At 44.7% G+C, this 18,841-nt stretch overlaps 1 protein-coding gene across 4 annotated transcripts in view; it reads right to left on the bottom strand.

Moving 5' to 3' along the window:
• trappc9 (trafficking protein particle complex subunit 9) overlaps positions 1 to 18,841 on the bottom strand; it is a 209,435-nt gene that overhangs the window by 111,698 nt on the left and 78,896 nt on the right. For all 4 annotated transcript variants that reach the window (XM_031585933.2, XM_031585935.2, XM_031585936.2 and 1 more), the window contains 2 exons: positions 12,930 to 13,082; positions 2,066 to 2,184 (listed from right to left, as the gene is read on the bottom strand). In XM_031585933.2, the coding sequence (XP_031441793.1) occupies positions 2,066 to 2,184; positions 12,930 to 13,082 (272 nt within the window). The remainder of the gene's footprint in view (positions 1 to 2,065; positions 2,185 to 12,929; positions 13,083 to 18,841) is intronic.

The following is an 18,841-nucleotide window of genomic DNA, read 5'->3' as shown; positions in this document are numbered from 1 at the left end:
ACTACCTGTCACTTTAAAGTAAACATGCTGCTGTACAGGTATCTGTATGTGTATAACTATATGTATATGTATATCTATATGTCTTGTCTTATCTGTTGTTGTGCGTGTGCACTTATATGTTTCACCGTGGGAGAGTGGGAAACGTTTTTTTTCGATTCCTTTGTATGTCTTAACATGCAAAGTAATTGACAATAAAGCTACTTTGACTTTGACTTTGACTTTGACTTTGACATGCACAAACACAGTCTTTCTCACAAACCCTCACAAACAAGCACACAGCCCAGTAACTACCAACCCAGAGAAAACCACACACTCTCAACCTATACACAAATCAATTCAATAACAAGTCTACCTTTAAGGAGAAAAAAAAACTTCCTCTGCATCCAGACCACAAAGACTCCACTCCAAGGTCCTTATCTCAACAGTGCACAACATAAACACTTGTTTACTGGTGCCAAGGGACAACAGCAGAGCTTGAAATTTGCAAATAATTGTGAATGTGTTTGTGTAAGTGTTTATTGTGTGAATTTGTGCTTCACACTAGTGAAGCAGTCAACTCACTGAGGCGCACACACACACACACACACACACACACACACACACACACAGTGGGCCTATGGCTGACTGACCAGGCTGTCAGTCAACCCATCCATCCTCTCAACTCAGGGGCCAGCTCCTGTGGATGTGAATGAAGCATGCTGACCCTGACTGACACAGTCAAGCTGTGCTCTACCTGGCAGGTAGAACTCAGTGAACCACATCACATCACACACACGCACACACAACTACCAGCCTAACCATGCAGGACTCAGTGGGCCAAACCCACTGAACTCCAGTGAGAGCAGCACACACACACACACACACACACACACACACACACACACACACACACACACACACACACACACACACACACACACACACACCTGACAAAAAAAATCCAATTTCAGTTGATTGAGCCAATCATGGAAACCAGGAGCTAACAGGCAATGGATGACATCACAGGTGAACCCAAAGATCCCAGCCACACAGCCCTACAGGAGCAGCTTTGACCATTGATCCCTCGGGAGCACAAAATGGCCACAGATGACGAGAGCTGAAGCCAGTCGGCACTGCACCTAGGACAGACAGCAGACCCAGGGCAAACACTCTCTATAGAGACTCCAGAGAAAAAAAGGCAGACATTTAAAATCAACAATGACTGCTGCTAGTGAGATGAAACCACGTTTTTCTTTGCTTGCCGGCAACATGTTCTCTCAAGTCATGCAGAAAGGTTCCATTTGATCCGTCTGATTCATGGTTCTTTGTAAAAAATTGTTCTGAAGACGCACTGAGTTCTGGGGATTCTTTGGTTATCAACTTTAAAAGCAATCCTGAACTAAAAATGACCTTTTTTGTCAATATAAAGACTAATAAGACAGGATTTTTTTAGACAGAACATTTAGCAAGAACCTCAAAGGGCTTCCCGTACTCTTAGTCCCCTGTGAGATCTACAGAAGCGTCCTCAGATGATGAAAGATGCCGTTGCTGGGCACGTCTGTAGGGTGTTCATTTCAGACCTCCACTATGAGCTGCAGTGGAGTTCATATGGGAGTGTGTGTCTAGCGTGCCACGCTCTCCGAAGAGGCTGAAAGGCTCCTTTTAGGCTGTCATAATGTCAGTGGGAGAGGCAGTGTTCTTTTCACACTCACACACACACACACACACACACACACACACACACACACACACAGACAATAATTACAATAATAAACCAGAGATGCTCATTATCTCAAAACCATCAAAGGAGCAAGCTGAGAGGAGATGGGAAATAAACACGACTGGGCTACAAGACAAAAAGAACTGTCGCTTCAGCACACACGCATACCCGTGAACAAACACACACACACGACTTGTGCCGTCTCATTGAAGAACAAACAGCACACATATCTAGCTGTCAACGATATTAGAGAGATCCAATGCTGCTGGTAATTTTTAATAATACCAGACAGTTGTAGCTACTGGAGGATTACAGGAAGTGGCTCTGATGCGTTTTCTGTGGTCGGCAAGAAGTGGCGGCACTCACCTTGACGTGGTTGTACTCGGACTTGCCAGGCTCGGTGCCGGCGGTTTTGTTCTCAGCGCGCGACTTCAGGACCTGCCGGAGCGGGCTGGAGATAGACAGGCCTGTCACACTGATGCCATCTGCAATACACACACACACACACACACACACACACACGAGTGGAGAGAACTGAGTACTTGTACACGCATATATAAAAACATGCACACACTAAGAAACACAGACCATATCAGAGGACATACACACTGAAGCCCAACTACAAATACTCATATATACCCCACAAAAGCAGAGCGGAGTTCAAAAACACAGATACCACATACAAAAAAATGAAAGAAACATTACACACATACAAACCACAGCGAAAAAGTCACACAGACACACAGGCACACACACATCACAACATAATGGTAGTAGTTAAACTACTTTGTAACAGCACATACATTCACGCCACAGAGGTGGCGAACAAGCATTTCTCAGGCAGTGGCACTTGCAAGCAGAAAAGCAAGATAAAAATGAGAGAACAAGAAACATGGAAAGGAGAGAGAGAGAGAGAGAGAGAAAGGGAGAAGGAGAGAGAGATGGAGAGAGGAAGGGAGAGAGAGAGAGAGAGAGAGAAGGAATATGAAACAGTGAACAAGGGAGATAAGGCAGCCAGAGCCAAGGGGTTTGCTTTACTGATCCACTGTGACAAACAGGGCAGTGCATGACATGATGTCACCATACATACACACACACACACACACACACCTCTCTGATGTCAATAGAGAGACACAAATGCATTCTTGGCAAGAGAACCACGTCTGCGAGAGATGCAGAAAATCCAGAGTAACAGAACACATATTTACACACGCATAAACAAACACACACACACACACACACACACACACACACACAAACACGTGTGCATGTGTGCAAGAATGCACGCTTTCAACCATTGTCCCTAAGGTTTCTTTGATTTCATAAGCTGTTAACGTCACTCTCCCTTTTAGCAAGTTTTCTCCGCATGCACGCACGCACGCACGCACGCACGCACGCTATTGATTCATTATATTCTGGTCATGTCTTCATTGCTTGAGATGGGCTTGAACTAAGAACTACTGAAGAAGGCAAATATCGACATGTACAAAAATATCTCACTCTAGGCCTCTTTTAGAGGTGTGTGTGTGTCTGTGCATGTATATATATATACATGTATATATAGTGTGAATTAGTACAAGAGGAAATGCATACATTGTTTGTGTGTGTGTGTGTGTGTGTCATCTCCACGTCCCTGTTTCACTTCCACGCGGCGGCCAGGGCTCACTCAATCATCTTTATGGAAACGGGTGGCCGGGCAAGCAGGAAGAGATAGTGAGGTAAAAGAGATTGTTTTTAAACAGATCTATTTTGGGGGAGGTGGGGGGGGATAAATCTGAAATGATTCCCTGAGATGAGAAAACGAGGGAGGAGGACCGAGAGAAAGAGAGAGGGAGACAGAGCGAGGGAGAGAGAGACAGAACACTGATGACTAAAGATGACTATCAACTCTATTGAGTTATGTCATCATTACAGAGGGGGGGCATGCTATTTTAAACACTCATAACTCTTCATGTCCTCCTCAGCTCAGGATGGAGGAACAGGTGTAAAGATTCACAGTGCTATAACTCTCTCTTTCTCTCTCTGCTTCCCTTTCCTCCCTCTCTCTCTCTCTCTCTCTCTCTCTCTCTCTCTCTCTCTCTCTCTCTCTCTCTCTCTCTCTCTCTCTCTCTCTCTCTCTCTCTCTCTCTCTCTCTCCCTCTCCCTCTCCCTCTCCCTCTCCCTCTCTCCCTCTCTCCCTCTCTCTCTCTCTCTCTCTCTCTCTCCCCACCCCTTTCCAAACTTCCTCTGTCTCATATGATGAGAACCGTTTCAGATTGATAGTCTCCAAACAGGAAGCCATACATAAACGGTGGCTGCGGTGGCTCAATGCAATGCAAACAGAGCAGGCGAACGGCGGAAGCTGTTTACTCTGCAGGGGTGCGGATCTGCAGGGGTCTTATCTCCCCATCCGAAAGGGTGAACCTGTCACCAGTGTGGCCGGCCACCCGCATGTGAGTACACACGCGTATGAGTGCACTCACACACACACACACACACACACACACACACACACACACACACACACACACACTAGCGGCAAAGGAACATCTATTCTTAGTAGAAGGGGAAAAACATTTCGCATCCTTCAATATCCCGTGAAGGGGTGCTTGTGATGTGGGGAAATAAATAAACATGAGTCAGCAAACACCTTCTGCATCATGAGGCAGTAGCAACAGACACACACAGCACACACTCTTTCTGACCTAGCTGCACTGATGAGACTGAGGTGCACACGCGCACACACACACACACACACACGCACGCACACACACACACACACACAGATATTAATACACACACACACACACACACACACACACACACACACACACAGATATTAATATACACACACACACACACACACACACACACACACACACACACACACACACACACACACACACACACCAATCTCCAGAACGACAAGGACAATTACTGTATAGCAATATGCTCAATTACAGTATTAGCATATGCACAATCACACTGCTAAGCACAGTGTTTATTTTGACTGATATCATCTGCTTGCAATACGCAATACATATTCAAAGATATGAAAGAGTGTGTGTATGTCTGTGTTCGGGTGCGTGTATGTGGGTGTGTGTGTGTGTGTGTGTGTGTGTGTGTGTGTGGATGTGGAAGTAGATATAGATCGAAGTAAATGGCAAAACTTAAGAAACTCATTCTCAGGCTTTATCTGGGGGGCTTTCTTCAGAAGCCTGTTTTCACTACAGAAGCTTGGGGGAAGCCAGACTACAGGCTCAACAACTAATAAAAGCCTTCTTCATCTGCTAAACGTGTGTGTGTGTGTGTTTGTGTGTGTATGCGTGTGTATGCGTGTGTATGTGTGTGTGGTGGGCTTGCCAGTGCTCAGCTCTAAATTGGATGCTCTGAAAGTTTCCGCTTTGGTTTATCTCCAGAACACTCAACACAAGAGATATCACACACACACCCACACCCCCCCCCCTGACACACACACACACACACACACACACACACACACACACACACACACACACACACACACACACACCAATTCAAGGTCTCTATGTGTGCTTGTACTTCAACCAGAGAGAAGGGAAAAAAATCGTTTCAAAGGATCAAAGCGCGGATACAATTACAAGGAGTTAAGCAGCAGTCCAATCAATGTGATGAAGAGAGTTAAAAAGAAAACAGGGAGAAGTTAGGAGCAGCACAGAGTAGGTAAATACCAAAGAGCGAGAGAGAGAAGAGAGGGGAAGAAGAGAGAGGGAGAGAAGAGAGAGGAAGAAGAGAGAACGAGAAACTTTTTCTCATGGAACATTGAGTCTGAATAATGCCATTCAAGAGATTAGGCTAAATATGGCCAGTTCGGCGTGATTGGAGTTTCTATGGCACTAAATGGACTGTGGACAATGGCCGTCTGAAAGCCGTTCTCTCTCCCTGTTCTCCGATCCCGCCATGGCTCCATTATCAAAGGCGCATAGAGACGTGTCAGGCGGCTGCGGGGAACATTGGGGGTTTTGAGAGGCGAGTGCTCAGAAATGTCAACGTTTTGGGAGAAACAGAAGCGTTTCTCAAATACGCCTGACTGATACAGCGTGTGTGTCGTCAGGGTGGCGGTCCTATCTCAGCTGCAGGTTTGCCGAGATGTGCAGTTACAGTGGATACTGAAGGGACCAGCATAGGTCATAAGAATATGCCATAGTCAATAAGTCAATGATATTATACCTAGTTCTAATTGTTACTTTTATTTGGACTTAAATAGCATGTAAACAGTTCCAGGGTGAATATACTTGATTTTGACCAGGGGAGTGAGGTGCGACATTGGTCTCACCTCCCCCCCAGGTCGAGACAAAGAACCCTGCATGCATGGCCCATTTGAATAGACGGTAACACCCCTTAATGTCAGTGTATTTAACAGACTGTTCCCCAAGGAATAAGTCAGATATGCTGAGGTGAAGTTCTGTGAGGGAGGATGGATCTGAAAGTCTCTGTCTCACAAATGGTCGGCCGCCATTCTTCAAGAATAAACCTGAATCCTGACTGATCAAACCTAAGACTGAATCTTCAATATATGGTATAAAACTAATTACCATCAGATGGAGGTCCTCACCGAAAGATACGCTCTTGTATTTGCTGATTCGAGTTTGCTGTAAGATGCCTTTTCACCCCGGTTTGACACAACACTTTGGTAAGTATTCGAGTTTGCTGTAAGATGTCTCTTCACCCCGGGTTGACACAACACTTTGGTAAGTACACTTACCTAATTTTGGGAAATATAGGAAGTAGAGTCCTGTCTAAGAACAGAAATCTTATGTTATTTTACTTTTATTTTTATTGTGATGTCTTAGAAGTTGACACACACGGTGCTTGTCTTAGAAGTTGACACATCGAAGTTTTTGGGTATTGGTCCGAGGCAGTCTGAGCTGTGCTTGTGATATACTCTATTGTTTTACTTACCGCTCAGATATTTAATCCCAAGAGAAGTGTTTGTGGTCATAACGGGTGTGTTTGAAAAGATCTTCGGCATCTTTAAGTTTACCTAATCTTGGGAAAATTTAGGCCATAGATTTTAGTCATTTCCAACAGGCAACCCCCTGTGTGGAGATAGACAAATTCGAGCTTCCTTGAAGCTCCATATTCGAGTGTTCTGCCAGAAATTGGAGTAATTCTCCCCTGTTCTGAAAGACACTCCACGGACTTACTAAAAGTTCCATTCAGGCTCTAAAAAAGTCTTCACGGGCATCTGGTGCAACACAGTCTGAGCTGGGGTTGTACATTTGTTCCACAAATCTAGTTTTGCCGCTATTATTCCCAAGAGAATAGAAGTGTTTTGTGGTCATAACGGGTGTTTGGAAAAAGGATCTACAGTGGTTTATTTAAATATTTGAATTTAGAAATTATTCTAAGTTAATTTGTACATTGTTTACATTAAATTGTGGAGATTCAGTTCTTGGATTTGACCAGTCATGATTCAAGACATAAGATTCTTTTAAGTCCAGATTTCACAATGCTTTTGATAAAGTCAGATGTTAGACTGCTAAATGTTAAACTGTGTCTGTTCACACAATAGTTAGACAGCTCTCACGCATACCACTTAATTCACACTTTAGGCACAGCCGCCCTGTGACCCTGAATGGCCCATTACGCTGAAGTGATCAGACCCTAGCCTGGTAGCAGGAGTGGAGACTTTAAACATTTTTGTGTCTACACATTGATTTTCTTAACCCAAGTTAAAATCAGTGTATGAAGTGTTACAATTACGAATAATTGTAAGCATATATATATAACGGAACAAAGTCTTCATCCTTAGTGTATGGGTTTAAGGTACATGGAAAATAAGATGGTTTTTTTTTTGTTTTTTGTTTTTTTCCGGAAACCGTACGTGATCTTACAGCAGCAGACGACTGCTGTTAGATCAAAAGGGGGAGGTGTTGAGCTTCAGAGAGAATTGACCTTAATAAGATGATAACTGCAAAATGTGTTTTTTCTCAAAACAGGTTTAGCTGCTGAATTTCTGACTTCATCAAATGATCCAGGAGCACTGAATTAATTAAGGACTGCCTTAAATGGTTTGGCATTCAAGTGCCATTGGAATCTGGATAAAAATGGATTTTATGAGATAATTTTGTAACTAACTGTAACTCTGTAAACAGATTGATTCCTTTCTCTTAGGGATGGACACACCTGTCTCCTGAACAAGCGAATGAATGTGTGTGTATGCCTGTAGGCTGGCCAGCCGTCGTATGAATGAATGAATGAACTTACAGGACTGTTTAACCTACATTTGACCACTGACTTTGTCTTTAAGTGAAATTGTTTGAATTGAAGGAGATTTAAAAACGTTTTCTTTCTTTCAATCATTCCATTTCTTTCAAACATTCAACTTCTTTCAAAATCCCCACTCTCAGTTCTTTATTTGGTTAGTATGGGTCTGTGGTTTTTAAATGCCCAAACCTTGCAGATAACAGGATGATGTGATGTCTCTTGTGAGATTTAAGCAAACCTGCTTTTGTCTGAGATTAAGCTGTCTGCCGTCTTTCACACCCAATACCAAATGTCTATTGTCTGATGTGTTGAGTATGCTAACAGGCTTCCTGCCTCATGGAGATGCGATCCAGTATTATCTTTGTCTGAGATCTTGTTACAGTCAGTTTTTTTAGGAATTTGGAGAATAGCAGATGAAGGACATCAGCCCCATGCAGCATCTCGCCAAGATGTCGAAAGGGGGAGGAGCACGACCATTGGAAACTCCACGGAACCCTCAGCCATTAACCCAAATCAACACCTCTGGAACCCGCAGGACTGTTTGAACAAAACATCACACCTTCAACCATCATAGACGATCAACTCCAAGGAAGCACGGCAACACCTGAAACAATAGCCCACCCCCACCCAAGAACTTTGACGAAACAGCATATCAGGAAATTGACGAAGGTGGAATGACCCCATATGGAGGGGAACAACTGAGACAAGCCAAGCGTCACAGACACACACACACACACACACACACACACTAACACGCACAAACACACACACACGTCCTACCCCCTCCCAAGGAAAGTCAACCCTTGCTTTAAAACAAAGGCAAGACACAAGACACAGAGAAGACCATAGGAGGCAAACAACTGAGACAAGTGTCAACACACACACACACATACACACACGAACACACACACACAGAGACACACACTTAACCGTATTACCGTCAACCCACATTACAATAAAGTAATGCTCCATGTCATGTACCCCTCAGTAACCAGAAAGGAAATGTTTTAAGATGTTGTGACACTATAATGTATCTCCCATAATCCGTTATCTTCTGTACTATTGTTTAATCCTAACATTTCATTTTTAGCATAGTTTACCTTAGAGTTAAGATGTGTAATTAAGTTTGTTCTGTGTTCTCACCGCTTGTAAACTGCATTTTCCGAATGGGTACCATGTACATATATGTATTACTTCTGTTATATTTCTCTGCTCTCACGGCTAAAATAGGATGGTTATGTTGACATAACATCGGGAAGGAATTTGTCCCTAAAACAGAGGTCCACACAATTGGCGAAAAAGCGTGGGGCACTCTGTAACATGGGTTTCGCCTTCCCTCGTGAGAGAATGCCACATTTATGAGACAAAGACTGAACAAAGCCACTCACTCAAGAAAAAGAAAATAGTTAAATGATCTGATGTTTAAGACATACGGTCTTAAAAAGGGGGAATGAAGGGACCAGCATAGGTCATAAGAATATGCCATAGTCAATAAGTCAATGATATTATACCTAGTTCTAATTGTTACTTTTATTTGAACTTAACTAGCATGTAAACAGTTCCAGGGTGAATATACTTGATTTTGACCAGGGGAGTGAGGTGCGACATTGGTCTCACCTCCCCCCCAGGTCGAGACAAAGAACCCTGCATGCATGGCCCATTTGAATAGACGGTAACACCCCTTAATGTCAGTGTATTTAACAGACTGTTCCCCAAGGAATAAGTCAGATATGCTGAGGTGAAGTTCTGTGAGGGAGGATGGATCTGAAAGTCTCTGTCTCACAAATGGTCGGCCGCCATTCTTCAAGAATAAACCTGAATCCTGACTGATCAAACCTAAGACTGAATCTTCAATATATGGTATAAAACTAATTACCATCAATACAGAAGGGAAGCGGATGTGGGCATGTCGTGCTTTAAAGAAAGAATGCCCCCCCCCCACACACACACCAAACACACATCACAGCAAAATGATTAGTAATCTACTTTCTGCTTGCTTGCCTTTTTACCAGTTTTGATTTCATAATTCATTTGGTGTGTGTTTTGTTGGGTTTTTAAAACTATATTAAAAAATAGATAATACAGGACACCAGATACAACAGGTGATGGAGACTGAACTCAGATATACATCAAATCCTTTTTAGTAGAATGAGATCTTCCAGCAACCCTGACAGCCCCAGACTGCTGTTTCTAAAAATAGCATGACATCATCGCATGAAGGCCTCAGAGGACACAGACAGACACCACGCAGCAGTGACTTTGGAGCTGAGGAACAACTCAGTGCCGTAAAACACACACACACACACACACACACACACACACACACACACACACACACACACACACACACACACACACACACACACACACACACACACACACACACACACACACACACACACACACACACACACAAACAAACAATCCTCTGTTAAAAGCATTCTCTAATGCCTCTTTGATCACACATTACCTCCCTGTGCTGTGTGTGATCTTGGTTGACATTGTTGCCCATTCTGTCCCTGACGTGTTTACTACTGTTCTGGTGTCTGCTTCAGGGGGCCAAACCCAACCGCCGCTCACAACAGCACCAAGATGAGCCTTCCCAGAATGCACCTGGAATGGCCCTTTAGTAGAACACCTATGCCCTCTGTTTTTTTTTATATATTATTCGCTCAGTGTCCTCCCGCCGCCCAATAAGAATACAGCTGATGACATCATTGCTAACAGCGGTTGAGTTATCGATCTCGCAGTAGACTGGAGCAGACAAAAAGAGAGAGAGAGAGAGAGAAAAAGAGAGAGAGAGAGAGAGAGAGAGAAAGAGAGAGAGAATAAGGATGAAAGAGAAGCCGAGACTGAGTGGTCGGGGGATAAATCAGCGTGTCCCTCTATACTGAAGGCCTCCCTCAGCCTTGTGTGTGTGGACCGTCAAACTCGTCCTTTCTAGACAGAGAGATAAAGAGGCAGACAGAGAGAGACAGAGAGAGAGAGAGAGAGAGAGAGAGAGCGAGAGAGAGAGAGAAAGAGAGAGACTCAGACTAAGCAGAGGAGAGAGGGGAATGAGTTCACTCCGGCCCCTACAGACATGGCAGCTTTGGTAAAGAGCATCTGTCTGTGCATCTAAACGCAACAGGTGGATGTTTATGGTGCTATTATGCATTAACTATATAGGATATAGGATATATATTAACACAAGGAGTGTAAGGAGGATTTAGCAACAATACAAAAACAGTATAGGATATACTAGATTATTGCACAGGCACCCTTCACCTTGTGTGACAGTAAAAAAAACAAAGCCTGCCACTCTATACTATACACTATATATATATATGTCTATAAATGTCTACCTATAGGTCAGGTAAGGGTATTCAGATACACTATACAGCTCTACCACATGAAAGCAGTTGAAACCCAGAGGTGGGGGGATGTATGGAGGCTGGATGGGCAGGAGACTACGGGTGGGTCTGCTTGTGTTGGGACAGCACAGATGGTGTGGACTGGAGTGATGGAGTGGCCCTGGCTACAGGCTGTCTATGAACCCTGCTCCCATCTGCTGCTTGCGCTGTGTGAATACACACACCCTCACACACACGTTTACACACACTCACTTGCATTCACACACACACACAGATTCACACACCCGCACAAAAAAACGCGTATGCAGTGCCATCGTGAAACAAATAAACACGCTCCATCGGGAATCTTACTACTTACTACACACGCAAACACAAAGCAGTGTAAAGAAACAAAAACACACACTGAAACAAGATCCTTACTTCAACACAAACACATGAAGCAGTGTTAAGAAACAAATACACACAAACAGCCCACCTCCAGCCCACCTCACACACACACACACACACACACACACACACCTTGTACTCATCAAACGCTGAAACCGTATTTAATATGCCTAGCATGCCCCGACCATGCAAAACAACAGAGAGATAAAGCCATATAAGCCAAGAAAGAACACCAGGTAGATAAGAAGACAGAGCCCAAGAGAGCAAGTTGCTGATAATTAGCAGCATGTCACAAGCATGCATTAGGTAGCTGACTCAGCATTTGTTTGCATTTGTCTGTCTCTGTCCCCCTGTCAAAAATGCCATCACAGAGAGCGAGTCAAATGCTACACGCTATGAGCTGCTACTCTTCCATCATCTTCCCCTTTCAAACCACCCATCCCTTCACCCACCCCCCTAACAACATGGTTTAATTAACATTTCATAATTACTGGACGCTTTCCGTGTTTAAGGAAAACAGCGCGATAGCATCTGCGCTGTTTAGCATTTTCACATTCAGCTATAACCTCCCACTCGATTCCGCGCCACCCTCACCCCCCATCCTCCTCATAGGCTTAATGGGGAGGCATTAAAGGCTGTGATCCAGGGGCTAGCTTCGGCTTATCTCCCGCAGTCAGGGTCTGCGGTTAGCACGGCGCTAATTAAAAAAAGAAAGAAAAAAAATCAAGAAACAGCTCAACGCTAGAAGTGTGTCTAGAGAAGGTTGCTAGCCTTGTGCTAGTGTGGCAGGCCAATCTTCATGGACCAGGTCTATTGGCTCAAGCAGAATCTTAAATGACTCCCTGTAAATATGCAAGCTAGAACAGAGAGGTGGTAACATACACACAAGACTCTGATGGACATGCTTGCTACCCTGAACTGCAGAGGATGAATGGAACAGAAAGACTGTCCTCGATCTAAGAATGGAGACCAATTTGACCCTTAATAATCAAGGCATCTGTAAGAGTGTGTACCTACAGCAGGTTTTACCCTTTCCTCATCACATTTAATCCAAGCCAAGCCAAGCCAAGCCAGTGGCACCCCCATAGAAAGCCAAAAACGGACAACCAAAGCTGCCTTTCATCCCTCTTGATCCAAAGGACAACCTCAGTGCATTCAAGGGGGCAGAGACAACCAAACTCAAACCCGTACAGATCAACAGGCCGAGAGTGTGTGTGCAGGCCTGGAGACAATACCACGGCAGGCAGGTGGGCCCCACTTACCATCGTTGAGGTCCTGCAGCAGGCTCTCCTGTCCGGAGAAGTCCAGCTTGACTTGGATGCAGACGGGGATGGCGAGGGACTGGCCAGGCTTCAGGGGGAGATGGGAGAGCGCCTCCTGGAGGTCCCAGCTCAGGAATTTCCCCAGCAGCTTCTCTGTAGGAGGAGATAGGAGGAGAGAATGGTCAAACCAGACACCAGCTACCTTACCCATGGGTTTTACAGTTTACGTTTGGTAATACACTAGGGGTTTAACCATTGCATACAACATCAGTATTTGTGTTAGTTTCCTTGGAAACAGAAGGCAAGATTGTGGACCCAAACCCGTGACTTGTACCAGGCCATACTCTGACGTATTTGATGTTATGGATGTTCTCATAGCTTGGGCCTTCCCAGGCTATCTGTATTTGCAACGTTAAAAGACTCCCATTTATACTCCCATTTGCTTGCATTCACGTCTGATATCTAGCTAGTGATTGGCTTTGATTTTTTTTTTTTTTAAATAATACATACATAAAGCTAGGACTGATACATTAACCAAACAGTACAGCTTAATATAGTCCCATTACAGGTCATTTACCAATGTATTTCCTTTCTGTGTTTACAATTTCAACCCCCCTCCTTTGGCTTGACACAGCCAGCTTCCAAAAAAGAGGTTGGTTATTAAGACATAGGGCACAAGAGGAAAAGCCCAGCCTGCTTTCTCTTGGGCGCAAACACAACAGCTGAACAGCTAGACTCACACAAAACAAACCACCTCAGACACACAAAAAAACTAAAAAACGAAAGCACCGTTACTTGTGGACTTGTTTGTTTATTGTCATCACACTGTACACATTGGGCATTAAGAACTTCAGAGTTATAACAGATTCTACTTAATAATGCATTACTGATATACTCCCGTATTCATTTATTTATTCATTTATTTCATGAAGGTAAGCATTGATGCTCTGCAATGAAACAGCTGTTGTCAGAAATGGGACAGGAGCTTTAATAAACGGAAATGTTAAAAAACTGAAACCCAAACGGAAGAGACAGAAGCTTAGTCCGCAGACAGTCTGCGCATCCTCCACCCCCTCCCTTCATTCACATACAGAAAGGCTCTAAGCCACACACCGGGCTAGGATTTGCCTACATATGTAAACATGACAGGAATTGGCAGAGGGGGGAAAAGGGGTGAGAGATAGTCAAAGAGAACAAGACAGCGAGACATAGGGGAAAAAGTAGAAAGAGAGAGAGCAGGAGAAAGAGGGAGAGAGGGAGGGAGATAGCGAGAGAGGAGGAAGGAGAGAGGAGGCTCACGAGCCCACTCAGCCTCCTGCATATTCATGAGTGGAACTCCACGGGGCAGAGGGAGCAGACGGTTTCCTGAGACCCTGCATCGAGTTCCTCTAATCCCACAGATTAGCATTTGTTAGCAATTAGCCTCCCGGGACGGGAGGAGTGGATCGACGCTTGTTGCTTGGCGGGTCGTCGGGCTTGGAATGTGGGGCACTTGCACATCCGTCCGTCTCCCTTCCTTCATCTCTGTGCGTCAGAGTGGGCGGATGGGGGTGCGATAAGGTCCCAGTGCCACGTGGGAGATTGAGACAGACGTCAGCGCATTCGCCGCAAGTGCGCCACATGAATGAAACATCACCTGAGTGACTGCGCAAAGATAGGGAGGGGGGGTGGGGGTTTGCTAACGAGGTGTAGGAGGCAACGCAAGGGGCCAAGGCTTGTCAGATGGGATCTTACCTCACTACTCTTTCGTAGTATTGTCTTTCTCTCTCTATCTGTATCTCTCTAACCTGTATCCCTTCAACAAAGGCAACATTTTTTGAGAGTGCACAAAGTATGAAGGCCCAAAAAGAAAGACAGTTACAAGTGTGTTTGTGTCTGTCACTATAAATAACACATTTAGAAACATATGCACAAAGTGACTGCAAGCTCAGTGCCTTAAGGGGTGTGTGTGCATGTATGTGTGCATGTATGTATGCGTGTGTGTGTGCGCATGTATGTGTATGTGTGTGTGTGTGTGTGCGCGCATGTATTTGTATGTGTGTGTGTGTGTGTGTGTGTGTGTGTGTGTGTGTGTGTGTGTTTGTTTGTGTGTGTGTGTGTGTGTGTGTGTGTGTGCGCATGTACTGTATGTGTGCGCATGTATGTGTATGTGTGTGTGTGTGTGTGTGTGCATGTATGTGTGTATGTGTGTGTGTGTGCATGTATGTGTGTATGTGTGTGTGTGTGTGTGTGTGTGTTCTGAGGCAAGGTTGTACCTGTTCAGAGAAAGATGCTCTGTGCTCGATCTTTCATGCCCTATTTAAAATATTCATTGTGTCGGCATTGTTGCCAAAACTAGTTGTCTAGAATCCCGTATCCAATCTTCGCACCACATTATCACACCAACGCAATAATAGTGTTGCCATAAACCTTAAAGGCTTTACACTCTGATTAAACACACTGATAGATAAAGTACCTGTTTGAAAAGTACTTAAAGAAGTTAAATGTTCTAATCACATGCTAAAGACCTGTGGCTTTAAGGGAGGAGACAGGAGTATAATTCCTTTATTTTGAGGCATGCCCTGCCATTTGAAAGCAGATGGTAGGAGATATGGAATTCCGTGGGCCAAGGAAGAACCCATTACATTTTGGAGGGGATCTGAATCACAGGGCGAATCCACAAATTATTGTTCGCTTTCGTTAACATTAACGAGATTTGGCCTTGGCGGAGATCTGCGCTCTCCAAGTACCCTTTTTGTCTGTTTTCGACTGAAAGACCAGAAAGCTGACTCAACCCATGTGAAACAGCCCAGTGCTGTGTAGAAACATATGCACTGGCACAGTCACGGCCTCATCCAGTGCCAGGGTTTTACCACTGATCAGTGCCATGGTTTTATCACTAAGCAGAGAACGTTTAATCCTATGCCCAGGAGCCCATTTCTACAACAAAACAAAAAAACAATGGTTCAGAGCTCACAAATTTGCATGTCCAGTATGGAGCAACTATAATATAATGTGCACCTTTCTTCTGTTCCATTAGGCCGAGTTTTCTTTCTAAAGTACAGCATTTAAAAAAAAGGGGGCCAACTGCTGTAAGCATGGCATATTCAAGTGATTAAATCAAACTATAAATATAATATAAGGTGGCTATCCTGGTAACCTACAGGAGAGGTGAATACAGAGTCAGCCAGGAACTAGGACTGAACCACAAGTCCATTTGCCTTTCCATCGAGGCCATTCAGGCCCATTAAAGACAAATGCACTTTGCCAAGCCCACACGCATACATGGACACACAGATACATCCATTAGTAGAGCACACGGATAGACACAAATCCGCTAAAGCAGAGAGGGAGAGATCATATAGAGATTAAGAGCAAGTAAAGGTGAACATAGCACCCAAAACAAACAACCTATATACACACTCACACACATACACACACACACACACACACACACAGGAGATGATGCAACACTGACATCTCTACATATACACACGTTTTGAAACATTGCTACTGACACATGTCTGCCAAAGCAAAGTTTGCTACACTTATAAAGCTCCTGATGAGGATGGCTAATGATGCCACACAATACAGGTGGGGAATATGGGAGCTAAAGCAATGCAATAGGATTCCAATGTTCACCCTGCACTCTTGCAATCAATTGCTCTGCTTAAGTCAGTGACCCATTTCTACATAACATCATTTTTGATTGCTATTTGGAATTTGCCCTTTTGTGTCCTGATGCAGTCATGAGTGGCATGTCATCGGGACTGCATCACCCTGACATGTTCCAGGGGTTATGTGGAGGTAGCAATGCTAGCTGCCATCGCTGTCATCACTGTGTGGACAGTGATGCATTGCTAATGGAGAGAGAGAGACAGTGTGTGTGTGTGTGTGTGTGTGTGTGTGTGTGTGTGTGTGTGTGTGTGTGTGTGTGTGTGTGTGTGTGGTGTGTGTGTGTGTGTGTGTCAGAGAGAGAGAGAGAGACAGAAGAGGGAAAGAAGGAGGGAGAGATAGAAAGATAGAGAGAGAGAGTGGAGTTTGCTGCTCATGTCTTGCCAGGTGCTCTTAAGAGCATTGAACATGCTGTGCTAAACACCCAGTCCAATCAACACACTGATGTGTGTACGCACAATGTATACACACGCACACTGACTCACGTGAGCCCCGAAACCACAACACACACACACACACACACACACACACACACACACACACTCTGATGGAGATAATTTCCAAACACTGTTAATGACTTAAGAATATAATAATCAAGTGCCTTGTATTATAAATTACCTTATATGAATTATGTACTTATGTAAGCAGGAACATGGATTTTCTGTGTTTATGCGTGTGTGTAACTTAGAATATTAGGTGCCACTTAGTCTGCATTTGTACAAGAGCATGTTTAGACCTGAGGTGATAAGCTTCCTCCGACCTTGTGCAAAACTGCCATCCTTGCAATAAAGGGAGCCTTGGACGTCAGAGATCCACCACGTGGTTATCCCTACTGAACGCTAAACTTCTGTCTATATAAACCTTGTGCGATGTGTTTATCATTGCTTCCCTTTCAGCCTTGTGCTGGGAGTGAGCCCGATTGCAATGGTTGTTTGTCTAATAAATATACTTATATGCAGTCCTGAGGTAACACACACACACACACACAGTCCTGTGAAACCAGACGCAAATGAAGCAAAGCAAAAGAGAGCAGGTTACAAGCAAGCAAAGGGAGAGGGAAAGACATGCATGGATGGACACACACACACACACGCACACACACACACTTCCAATGAGATTAGAGGCTGGAGACTCACAGAAGCGTTCTGAAAGGTGAAAAGGGACAAACCGACCTCCACCTGTCGCTCATGCTACTGTCAAGACTCCACAGCTTCACTGGGGTTTGAGACCCACACTTGAAAGCCGGAATGGAGGCCATCATCAGTGATATCAGTGTTGTGTCTCTGGGCTATTTTCTACAGTTTCCACTTACCTTTTATTTTGAGAAGAGCCTGAGTGCATTTAAGTGTGTGTGTTTGTGTTTGAGTGTGTGTGTGAGTCGGTGAGTGAGTGAGTGAGAGAGAGAAAGAGAGAGAGAGAGAGAGAGACAGAAAGACAGAAAGAGAGGAGATAAAGAGATTTGTTGAGTCTCCATGTCTGCGTCTCAGCCTTGTTCTTTTCCTTTACTCAGGGGGTGGTTGCTAAGGTACAGCATCTCAAGCACACTCACGCACACGCACACGCACACGCACACGCACACACACACACACACACACACACAGACACACACAGACACAGACACAGACACAGACACACAGACACACACGCAATGGCTGTTATGAGCACTCAGACCTGCTGTTCGGCTGAAGAGAGAGATGGACTGAAGTGCACGGCAGAAAACCCGGCCCTCTAAAAATAGCCTGAAGTAAATAACATTGGCATAAATGAAGGCAGATTAAAGCAAGAAGGAACACCTGAGCTAAAGAGCCATTTCCATTAGGCTTTCATTACTGAGTCCACAGTCCTTCAAGGGGAAAGGAACATATGACACCAAGGGTCATTAGAATGAAACGCGGCCCAGCGCCACAAGTGGAAAAGGTACACCGTGATCCCCAAACCTTCAGACACAAGCTCTGCAAACGCAGGGTGGGTGTGTGCGTGCGTGCGTGTGTGTGTGCGTCTGTGTCTGCGTCGCTGCGTCGCTGCGTCTGTGCGTGCGTGCGTCTGTGCGTGCGTGCGTCTGTGCATGCGTGAGATGCTGTACCTTCATGTGTGTGTGTGCGTGCGTGTGTGCGTGCGTGCGTGCGTGCGTGCGTGCGTGCGTGCGTTGTCATGTGGACATTTGTGTTTACAACTGCAGTCAAACTCACGCTGCGTTTCCTCCTATTCCAAGCACAGGGGGAGGGCTGAGGGACGCAACGTGCATGGGGACGACACAT

Source organism: Clupea harengus, chromosome 19, assembly GCF_900700415.2.
Source record: "Clupea harengus chromosome 19, Ch_v2.0.2, whole genome shotgun sequence".
NCBI lineage: Eukaryota > Metazoa > Chordata > Actinopteri > Clupeiformes > Clupeidae > Clupea > Clupea harengus.
Note: the sequence above shows the minus strand (reverse complement) of the source record. Positions and strands in the feature narration are given on the sequence as shown.